Raw genomic sequence first — 12,053 nt, 5'->3', positions numbered from 1 at the left:
TGGAAACTGTCCCTTGCTATTGGCCCCACCCTCCCCAATTTGTAGGCATGGCCAGAGACATGGCATGGATGTGGGCCCCTGAAACCAACCAATTGTCCTCCCCAGGACAGAAACCTGTCAGTCCTAAAGAGGGGAGATGATGTCTGGTGTCATAGGGCAGGGAGCTAGAACCTCAGGCTTCCCTCATCATCTGAGGGATGTCTCGCCTTGTCCACAGCATGGAAAGTAGGGTACCCTCTCCTTCACCTCCCTGGCTCAGTGACCCAGATACGCCTCCTTTCCCTCTTTCCTGACTGGCAATGTGGCTTCTGAAATGTCTTGTGAGCTGTCACTGTCTTCCTATTTTCCTGCTGCTCTAAGCCCCCTTCAGTCTTCACCAGCATCAGAGAAATCCTTCTTAACACTTCCCATCCCAGGCTCTACCCTCTCTTGTCCATTCCTCATTCAAATGCTGGAATAATCTTCTCAAAGTTATCCCACTTGCCCAACTGGAAAACCTGGAAAACGCCCAATCACATGTGATGACAGAAAGCCCGGCCCCGCAGCCCGCTACATCATCACCAGACAGGGTGGCAACTGGAGTGGCCAGCGAGGCGTCTGCTCACCCCCAGGGTTGTGTGTGCACTGAGTGCCTCCTTCAGTCATGTGCTCTGTGTGTGTCTCTGGCCTCACCCTAGCCCCAGCCCTGATACCAACTCCTGTTTGTCCTACTCACTTCATTTCTTACTGTTCCCTTTGTGCTATGGGAGGCCCTGGGGAGGCCCTCAACATCACCAAATCATGACACTTCGTTTATCATGGGATCAGGAGAGAATCTGACACCTGTAGAATTACTTGCATAAAGCCTCCTTGTTTAAAAATGGAGCTGGCTTGCTTTCCATGATTCTGTTGGAGAAGAAAGAGACCTCCATTTGTCTCAAATTCAGTAAAAAGATCGTGACTGGGGCCAGCCCCTGTGGCCTAGTGGTTAAGTTTACCACACTCTTCTTCGGTGGCCTGGGTTCTGTTCCCGGGTGTGGACCTATACTGCTCTGTTAGCAGCCGTGCTATGCTGGCGGCCCACATACTAAAAAATAGAGGAAGATTGGCATGGATGTTAGCTCAGGGCGAATCTTTAAAAAAAAAAAAAGTTGCAATTGGATGTCTCTGTTGAACCTTTGTTGATTGAGGTCGGAGATCTATACTTAGATGTCACATTGGCATTCCTGTTTCTGTCCTGGGAGTAGAAAAAGAGTAGGCTTACCTCCCCCAGCACTTGACTGGGTTGCAGATCAATCTGATTGTAGCCATGCTGACAGGAATGGAGATAGGATGACTGGAGGGCCTCGATGGCTTGAGGAAATCATACTTCAGGCCAAGGTAATGTCTTGGATATTGCTCAGAGAGGTCAACAGAAATTCTTTTGTCCAATCCTGAAATTTAAATTGCATTGTGACAAAAAGAGTTGTGATTTACTCTGACCCAGAGAACCAATGCAACATTGACTTGAGGACAGTTTGCACACACTGGTACTTCTCCTTTCACTTCTTCAAAATTCCACAGAAAATTCTTTTCTTCCAGGAAGGCATGCCTGATGAAACAAGTTTTTGCCTGAATATAAAATGAGTGTTTTCTTCAAAATCATTTCCCAGAAAAGGAGTCTCCTAATAGCTAATTCCTTAGAAAGTTTCTTATATTACAAATTCTCTCTTAATTACTTTGAAAATAAGATTTCTGTTTGGGAAGAATCTGTTCACCAAAATGACCTCATCCATGCCAGCTTGGGAGGCCTGTGGAGATCACCAGGAGAATTGCCATAAAAGGAGCCAAAGGCAAAAAACAAAGCTTTAGTAATTACTCCTGGGGTATGATCTCAATATTAAATATATTAGATTTCTTTGTAAATGAGTTTTTTAAAGATCCTTTTAGAAGGCAAAATGGTAAGAGGTTACACTGTGGAGATGATACATATGTGCTTCTAAGATAATTGGGGGAAACGGTTAATATCATACAAGCAGGTACTAAGGGCTTGCAACACTGTTTCCGATGACAGCTTCATCATGCTGTGTCCCAAACAACTAGGTGGAAGTGACAGGGATGAGCTCTGGAAAACTTGTGTTGATGATTCAAAAAGGGGAGCTAGTGATGATGAGGAAAGACCCCATTGTCCCAGGGCATATTAAGATTTGGATAGAATTATCTCATAAGGTATGTGTAAAAAAACCCCGATAGTCTATATTCCTGTATTCTATCTACTCTGACTTGAAATATGATCTATAGGTAGACAACTGACTAATCAACTTCTCTAAAGTTTATACATTCAATTTGTCAAAACATTTTTCTTTAGGATTTTCTCATTGAGAAATTGGAGGATCACTCTATGCTTCGGGCTGCCTTATCTTCAAGCCTGGAGGTCCCTCAGAGCCTCATTTACGCAGCCTACATGTACTTGCCTTTTCTGATGTGTTCTTTTCTAAGACTGAGCCTGATCCTAAGTGTTTATTTCATCTTCCTTTCCAGACAACTTCTGAGGGCAGGGAGGTCTTCTTTTTCTATTGTAACCCCCCAAATCAAGTTTTGTCCTCCTGCGGTACTGGAAAGCTCTCTGGTCTGTCCTCTCATTTTCCTTGTCTGCAGAATGAGGAGATGGAACAAGATAATCTGTAAGGATCCACCCTGGCTTTAATTTTTTTGAATTTTTTGTTTTTGATTTGTTGAATGCATCTGTTGCTTAAAAAAGCTTTTGCCTTTGGTGGGGTTAGGAGTGGGGTGGGGATGGGAATCTGGAGATAGGAATGTTGGAGGTGGAGAAGAGGGTAAATTCCTGACTGCTCATGGTACTATGCAACTCTGGGCATCATAAAACCTGAGACACATGCTAAAAATTAAAAAAAGTTAACAAATTTAAAAATCTGTTCTATTCATCCATCCATCTCTTCCTATAAGCGAGATTTACCCACCACCTGTAGATACCAAGCACTGTGCTGGGTGCTGAGGACTCAGAGATGAATACGATGGGGAACCTGCCTCTGGGGGCTCAGCTCCTGGGTCAGAGAGAGGCACACACCAGCCAGTCTGTCTGGTCTCAGGACACAGAAGGCCCTTAACTCCAAGGGGAAGGAGAGAGGAGAATGGAAGGTCCCACCCAGGAAGACCTGTTTGAGTCTATTCTTGATGAATAGGTAGGAATTTTCTAGGTAAACAAGGGATTAGGGCCGCGAGAACATTAGGGGAGGAAACCACGTGCATAGGCTGAGAGGTGAGATGAAACACAGTATGTTCCGGAAACGAGAGAGTGGCTCTGGAGAGCAGGTTCTGTGAAGCTGGAAAGAGGCACAGCAGGATCAGTAAAGACCACGGAGCTGAAAAGCAAATGTGGGCGGAGTGGTCAGAACCACTGGACGCAGCAGGCCCTGCACTGCCAGGGCTGCCCCTTAGTGGATCGCAGGGGATGGGCAGGAGCCGCTGGAAGCCACACTGAAGAGGAGAGGCCCCAGAGAAGGACAGGCGGGGATGGGTGCGCTTGGCAGCAGACCTGGGAAGTCTGGCAGAACCGGCCAGCACAGGAGGAGTGTGATATGAGCACTCAGGAAAGATGCCTTGCTGCCAGATCCTTTCGTCAGATTCCACCCCAAGGGATCTTTTCTTTGGCCGAAGTAACGAGACTTAGAAGTTATGTGAAAATGGATTCTGCTTGAGAAAGAGAGACCTCCCCTTCAGGTGTTGCTGTATGTGGTTAGAGCAAATGCACGTGCTGCGGGGAGGGCAGGCTTCAGAGCTAACTCAGACGAGGGCAGAGAGAGCGAGAGATTCTAGGAAACACTGCTCTGAGCTCCAGGCTCAGGGTGTTTTGAAGTAGGCAGTTAGTGAGGGGGGAAGCTTGAGGGCACTAGATGGTGGTGGGGAGGCACGGAGGCAGACAAGGAGCGGGAGAGAAAACTCAGAAAGGAGAGGGAAGCCGCAGTGCAGGACTATACAAGCGGGCCGCAGGCCTCGGGCATCTGATCATCAAGGCTTTTGCTAAAAGCGCTTGGGTACAGTGACTACACACAGCCAAGAATGTGGGCTTTGGAGTCTGGTTAGAGTTGGAACCCCATCCTGCTACTTGTCAACCATCTGACTCTGAGGCAAGTCGTTCAACCTCTCTGAGCCTGTGAGTCTGTAAATGGTTCTGATCTTTCTCTCATAAAAGTTTTTAAGGATTTAATGACCCAATGAAAACATTCCATAGATGCCATGTGTTTATTCACCTTTCTACACGCCGCACCAGTATGTGGCCCCCAGTAGGTAATCAGAAATGTCTTGGGCATGCAGGGAACAGCCCCTCACCCCAGCAACATGAGCAGCCAACAATTTCCAGTCACAATCCTAAAGAGCGGAACTTAGATTTTTCTCCGAAGTCCTTTCCCAGGCTCTGATGCTGCTGGCCAGCCCAGGTGTTTTAAGTCTAGAGTGAAGGAAGGGCAAAATTCACACCGCCTCTGACCTATCGCGAGTGGTTGCCTTTTCACTTTTTGAATGCTTGCACAGAATTGTTTTCTATTGTCAGAATTTCAGTGCTTTTACCTTTTTACTTAAACATTCTCTTTTAGGCCATTCATTTAAAAGGACGATCCCTTTACTGGAAGCTTATAGAACCAATTCCAGAGAAATTTATATTCATTTAAAAGCTATCACTATTGAAGGTATTATGTTAAGCGAAGTCAGTCAGAGGGAGAAAGTCAAATACCATATGATCTCACTTGTAAGTAGAAGATAAAAACAACAACAAACAATCAGAGACAGAGATTGGATTGGTGGTTACCAGAGGGGAAGAAGGGAGGGAGGTGGGCAAAAGGGGTGATTAGGCATGTGTATGGTGATAGATTGTCATTAGTCTTTGGTTGGTGAACATGATGTAACCTACACAGAAATTGACATATAATGATGTACACCTAAAGTTTATATAATGTTATAAACCAATGTTACCACAATAAAAAATAAATAAAATAAAAGCTATCACTAGCCAACAGGCTTTTTTCTGGCAAAAGTCAAAACTGTGGGAAAAACAATTTCTCATAGGGACAGGATCCAGATTGTATCTTGGACCCATTAAGACTGTTCTAGCAAAGGGGGCCTCAACTGAGTCATACCGTGGGTCTTATTCAGTGTTTGAATTAAGTGCTTTCAGGGATAAACTACTTCTGATTTCTCAGTTACTCTGGCTACTTTCTGGAAACGACTGTCCACAGCCCTGGCTGAAGAGGCAGTTGGAGTGAAAAACACTTGATCTGAGTTGTTTTCCCCAATTTTATTTTGTATGTGAGGATTCCCACCATGTGTCTCACCATGTTATCCTGGTAAGATTCCAATTTCATACAAATGCATAAATGTATAAACCAAATAAAAGTAAAAATAAAAAAATTTAAGTGGGGGATAATCCTCACTAAAAATATTCAAGAATGGTAAGAATTCTAGTTACATTTTTCTAACGTATAAAATGATATAACCATAGTCACAAGGAATAAATGTAAAAGAATGAGGTTTTGAATGTCCACAGATTTCTAAAACCACGTTATGCCTTCCCATGTGTTTAAAACCTTTAGCAGCTGAAAGTAACTATAATCTAAATAAATGTTAAACTTTGAATTTAAAGTTAGATTTTCTCCCTCAATGGAGACAGAACTGTTTTAAGCTGTTGAGAAACCAAGTAGCCTTTCTAAGGTCTTTCTGGGTCATCCAAGAGCCAGCCTAAGCGAGCAGCAACAGGGACTCGAGGCGTTTATCTTCCCTCTGCTTCCTGCCCTTTCTTCTTTTTCCACCCCAGTTCTCCTTTTCTCCTACTCGTCTGTTTATCAACTAGCCCAAGACTTGGACTTAAATACGTAAGAGCACAGTTTGTTGTACTAAGTTTTATATTTATAATCTGAAAGCATGGAAGAAATGTTTTACATTACTTTAAAAAGTTAAAATTGTTTCTCTGCCTCTAGGCTAGGGAAACAGAATGCTGAGGGAGCCTGGTAATCTTGGAAGCAGGATGGACTAGATCCATAAAACAAATTAGGAGAAGACAAGAGGTACCACAAAGAAGTCAGACTGAGCCTGTAAGCGCCATAGCCAAATATGATTCTAAACAAAGGAACCCCAAAGCCAAGGTATTATTTCTATAGCCTTTAGTATATATGTGAAGGGATGAAGGTAACTTGTTTTCTGGTTTGTGAATTTATTTTTGACTCACTGCATAGTTTAGATAAAATCACACTGTGAAGACACGTAACTCCAACAGTTCAAATATTCTTCCAGGTGGAATTGTTGACTAAGTTAGTTTCATACACTACTACGCAGCAACCTCAGGGGTTGCAGTGGGGTGCTATGCATCAACTGGCTTCATGCCTCACTGTGAGGACTACACTCCAGCAGTGTGGGCACAAACAGGCCACAAGATGGCGCAGCACCTCTGTACTTGGCTGGTCCCTGAGTAACCCAGTAGGAAAAAAATATCCACCGGGAGGTAGGATGTTGGGATTCTAGAACTCATCTTAAAAAGTCTGGAAAACCGGTAAATGAATTTGCCATCTCCAAGTCCACTCTATATATTATTAAAGCCAAGATAGTTTGTTTATTTTCTTCTGAATCCTATTCCATTATGCTACAAGAGCATTTAAAAAGGCACAGAACTCATAAGCATCTAGTTGAACCTAAGACTCAACACCAGTAGTGATAACTACTGTTACTTCAAACGTTACATATGATGACATCAGATAGTAGTGACCACACAGAAAAAATCTGAACAAGAATTTATTTAAATTTACTTAAAGGATTAGAGCTGATATATAGGAGAACACTTACAACAACTTTTAGAGTTATGTCAACATAAAAGCAATTAGCTGTGGTTACGATAGCACATGCAATTCACTGCAAAGGTAAAAATACGTACATTACTCTCTCTAGACAAGGCTTCTATGTGAAGTTAGATTAGACGGGGTAAAAGAGCAAGTGAACTTGAAAGGACTGCACTTAGAAGTAAATGGGACACAGCTAGTATTTAAAAAGAGGAGACACACCTAATGCTAATCACTGTATTGTAGTACTAGCAAATTGCACACTTATTTTTTGAGTATATTATTCAATATACATATACATTAAGACTAAAGAATTTCAAACATCCACCTTCAAAGTATCCCTTTATTTCTGACCATCACATTTTGCTATTCATGTAACAGCATTTGAAACACGTAGTTATCATCCAAAGTTTGTGTTTATGGGACAAAAGACCTGGACCATCTATCCCCACTGGCCTTAAATGCATTTCCATCATCATCTATCAACTTGAAAGAACGACTGGGTAACGAAGGGAAACTAACCCATTTGAAGGAACTATTGACTGAAAGAAACTCTTAAAAATTTAGGAAAAAATGCCTAACAGAGAGCTCACCCAGAGCTACCTTCCTTTATTTTTAATGCAGTGTATGCTAGAATATCATGCTAAGACACATACTAGTAGCACATATGATTAAGAAATAGGTTAATCCGAAAGATATGACATCTGGCTTTGGAAAGTTTTGTTTTGTCTTACATCTGAATTCTGTTTATGAAAAGACTGAAAAGGGACTGCTGTCAAGGACTTGTCCAAAGAATTAGGCTCTAGGTTTCCTGGTTTATACTTTCTTTGAAATCAATGAAAATATCCAGTTTTAGGCTAAACCTAAATACCTTGCTATTTCATGGCTTCATCTTCTCAACTTACAGAAAAGTGCAAAAAATTTTTTTAAAGTAATCTTACCCGGGCAATAGAACCTGACATGACCTACAATACAAAGCTATCCAAAGAATTTCTAACAATGAAATTTTAAGTTTTCTGTAGCTTATTATTTTGACAGTTTACCCATTTCAACAAAATAAAACTAGTGAAACAGAAGTGTATGGTTTAGGAATTTGTTCTCAAAATCCAACGGAGGAGGAGAATGATGTGAAATAGAGGAGAATGGAGGAAGAGCTCACCTACTTAATTTACACTGGTCAATGTGAGCCAGGTAATAGAAATATTTCAGGGAATTCGACTATGTAATTATTCTACATTTAAGGCATGATTTTAACTAGTTAAGGGTGTGTGGGTAGAAAATAGACATCTTTTAAAATTTGATTTCTGTTTATAAAGCTATTTTAGATGTTCCACTTTATGAGCGTTAATAAATGTTTTAAAGTATACTTCGACTTCATACCTTTAATTTCACGATAAGCTAGGGTCACTGGATGACGTGTAAAATCTCTTATCAAGGAATAATGTTGAGGGGCTGGCCCCATGGCCAAGTGGTTAAGCTTTGGCGGCCCAGGGTTTCGCTGGTTCAGATCCTGGGCGCGGACATGGCACCGCTCATCAAGCCACGCTGAGGCGGCGTTCCATATACCCCAACCAGAGGCACTCACAACTAGAATATACAACTATGTACTGGGGGGCTTTGGGGAGAAGAAAAAAAAAAGATCGGCAACAGTTGTTAGCTCAGATGCCAATCTTAAAAAAAGAAAAGAAAAGGAATAATGTTGAAATTATACAGACAACTAGGTAGAGAACAGATGTGAACACAAAACGTGAATGATTTTGCTTTTCCTCCTGCATCTACTTACATGTTGGGTATGTTTGTGAGTGCTGACTGATCCATGTTAAAAAAGGATTAAATTTTTACATTTTAATGGTTTTGAAGTTGGATAGTTCTCCAATAGTTATTCAGCATCATGCCTTTATGAGGGATGGGGATAGGACACCAAAGACATCAGTAACTAACAGTCACATTACAACAGCAGTACATGTAACATATGCTTATTTTTTTAATCCTACAAGCGGACAACTGCATCAGACGCAGTAAATTAGTTTTGTCCACAAAGAGGCTGTTTTCTGATATGGTAGCATTACTTTAAACTAAATTTTTGGATATAAAGATTTAATGAGTAATAAATCCACTAACGTAGACTAATTTTCACATAAATAAACCAGATTTGTTTCTCTGCCTACCTAAAATACAATTTACATGCATCAAAACATAGATTATTCTAAGATATGCCTTAGGAAAGTAATTTTGTACTTAAAACAAGTTTCATGATTGCTTTTCTCTTTTTGGGCAAAAGATGTATGTTATATATTAGTGACCAAATATAGATTTATTTCTTGAGTGGATTTTTACACAGTAATCACGTATCCATTTAATGTCCAAAGTGATCTTGGGGCTGGGAGGCATTCCCTCACTGCACCATGTTCTATACAAGTTTCAACAGACAAATTTGCTTGCACAATGTCCTTTCTTAAATGACTCTTCATTCTTATTCCCTTAGATCATGAGTTCACATTTCAAAGTGCCCCCCACCATGTATAAACTTCACACTAGAATGTTCTTCTCAACTCTCCTATTTGTTATAAGGTGAGAGCTAAACATGATTACAATCAAGCGATTACTTATTTTGAGGAAATAAAAAATTTAATAGATTAGATATAAATTTCATGACAGACATTTAGGAAGATAAATGTAGTCCTGATTTGGACCAGATTTTGACAACCAACTTAAATGGTGGTGATGCCATTGTCCTGTAGTGTGTCTGGAGTCTCTCTGTCCCTACTTGACCTCTCTGTGCCTGATTTTCCTCATCTACTTCTAATTCCGTAATTCTACAAATCTCATGTTGGTTGTGCCGAAAGTAGAACTGGATATATCAGAATAAAGCATCTGCTCTGTGTCACAAAGACCATATTTGTGAAAGAACTCATGAAAATTATTAGGCAAGAATACAAAGGATAAAGTGTAACAGGAAGTCTCATGTGAACAATATTCTGAAAGAGTAATGAGTAGAATCCTATTTCAACTGTAAATGGGTACCAATGTTTCTTGGCATTTTATTCTTCATAACCTCTACAAACTATTTTAAGTTGACCTGGTTTCTTTAACTTAAATATGACAGAAAAACAAAACCTATATTCTCCAAACTACTTGATAGCAGTAGTCAACCACTAATGATTTATGACAACTTCTTCTCACTTACTCAGCTCCTATCTTCAACCCCCTGCCTCCTTGTCAAATGGAAATGGCATAAGTGCAAAAGGGGGTTTAGCACTAAACTCTGCAGGCCTGGCTCACTTCTCCACTGAAGAACAGAACATGTGGAAAGGGTTTAAAATATTACTAAATCACAATGTAAAACTAAGTTCCACCTACCTCAGAACTGGCAGATATTAAAACACTATTCATTAAGTGCCTCTACAATAAGGATATTTGCTAACCGTGATATTTACTAAGATCAATATGTACATTTTGGGGGTTGTGTTTTGGTGAGTATTGCCCAAGTCTTCTAATTAGTTTGCTTCAAACACTTACTAGAAAAAAAGAACATTTTTGATCTCAGCCTACTTAAAAATAAAAACAAAGAATATTAAATTAAAACACATTTTAAGCCAAAGACATATTATATAAAGTGCTTCATCAACCAAATTCTCTGAAGTCTTAACAAGAAGGCTCAATAATGTTTATATACACACAGAGAAAATGTTAACAATTTAAACCTTTATAAATGGCAAAGAATTTTTTAAATGCTTAAGATAGCTTGTGGCATTCCTTCCTAGCTCTCATCTGGACACTCTAATGACTTTGTGAAATAGATCTTCAGAGAGGCTGTCAATAATGATAGAAAATTTTTTGAAAATCTGTTAAAATTTGTTAAGATTATGTAACATTCAAAAATTAATATTTTTAATTTGCCAAGTTAAAATTCCTGAATTCCTTTTCTCCAGTAACTGGCAACATTATTACCAATGGAAGAAAACTTATTTTATATGTTGGTATGATTTTAAATGAGTCCATTTGTTGTGGGTTTTTCTGTCAGACAATAAAAGCTGCGCTCATATAGTTATGCCGTCTGAACCTCTTTTTAAATTACGTTGGCAGCTGAAGTAGTGGGTTTAGACTTTGCTCCCCTAATTTTTTCTATTAACTCTCCCGAAGCCACTTTGATGACTATTATCACTAAAATCAGGATAGCTGTGCTCACTGCTTACTATTTAAATACTCTCTGTTTTCTAGGTAGCAAAACAAAAAGTTTTACTTTATAAATTTCAGACAAGCTTTCTGTTCTTCTTCAGTGCAAACATCCTAAAACAGCACAAAGTCATTCAGCTATTCAGAGGATGAAGTCAGTTTATGTAGTGCTTAAAGTAGAATCCCAGATATTCTGGAAAGGAAACAGCCCATGTGGGAGAACAGTACATTTTCAACATCTTCAGTGGGTGAAGATTATTTTTATCTGAAATTCCAGATAAAGTATTTTTAGCTTTACTTTACAGGTACTGCTGAAGTTGTAACAGAAATAGTCTTTCACTGAGGCATGTAGCCACCTTGTCTTACAGTCTGTGGCAAGTAACTTTTAGGCATTCCTTCATCAAGCGCAGCCTCCATCCCAACTGTTTCAAATCTCTCTACTTGTCCCTCAGTACCTAGACCAAAAACATTTGCTGTAGGAACTTCTTGAAACATTTTCATTTGCCCAGATCCATTGGACTGTGAAATATGATCTGAAATCTGCTGCTGTTTAAGTCTAACAAAATCTTCTTCATTGACTGATGAACCTTGCTTTGACCTTTCAAAATGTGAAATAACTGGACTGGTTTCATGTTGACTACAGTTTTGTTTGAAATACTGTTGTCTGGGCAAAATGCCGTCACTGCCCTCTACATTATCTACCAGCTGTAGATCTTCTGGCCGTTCTTCGGAATCTAACAAAGGCTGGGTAGACTCGGATCTTGAGAAGACTTGGACTGACGGAACCTGGTGTCTGTAGCCACTGTGCACCACAGTGGAATACTGGACAGTGCTCGAAGTGTTTTGTGCAGATTCATTTTCATCACTGCTAGAAATGCTTGGCCTAGAAGATGACATGCACGAAGACCCTCCAATACCACTGCTGTGTCCTTCAGTACTAATTTTTTCCTTCTTGAATAGCTCCAATGATTTCAGATCTTCTGTAAAGGGCTTTCTGTCGTTTGCTTCTATTTCCACAACACTTACATCAGTGAAATTGCCATCTGAATACATTTGATCTTTTGGATTAAAATTATG

At 40.1% G+C, this 12,053-nt stretch overlaps 2 protein-coding genes across 9 annotated transcripts in view; one reads left to right on the top strand and one right to left on the bottom strand.

The window, feature by feature from the left end:
• IL31RA (interleukin 31 receptor A) overlaps positions 1–6,890 on the top strand; it is a 99,561-nt gene extending 92,671 nt beyond the window's left edge. For both annotated transcript variants that reach the window (XM_070519647.1, XM_070519646.1), the window contains exon 15: positions 1–6,890. This exon is cut by the window's left edge and continues 17,304 nt beyond it. The gene's annotated coding sequence lies outside the window, so the exon portion shown is untranslated.
• The window catches only part of IL6ST (interleukin 6 cytokine family signal transducer), a 60,614-nt gene continuing 55,304 nt past the window's right edge, over positions 6,744–12,053 (bottom strand). For all 7 annotated transcript variants that reach the window (XR_006528480.2, XR_011506471.1, XM_014860367.3 and 4 more), the window contains one exon: positions 6,744–12,053. Coding sequence is in view for 5 of the 7 variants with exons in the window: in XM_014860367.3 (XP_014715853.2) it covers positions 11,313–12,053 (741 nt within the window). In the remaining 2 variants the exon portion in view is untranslated.

Source organism: Equus asinus, chromosome 10 (assembly GCF_041296235.1).
Source record: "Equus asinus isolate D_3611 breed Donkey chromosome 10, EquAss-T2T_v2, whole genome shotgun sequence".
NCBI lineage: Eukaryota > Metazoa > Chordata > Mammalia > Perissodactyla > Equidae > Equus > Equus asinus.
Note: the sequence above shows the minus strand (reverse complement) of the source record. Positions and strands in the feature narration are given on the sequence as shown.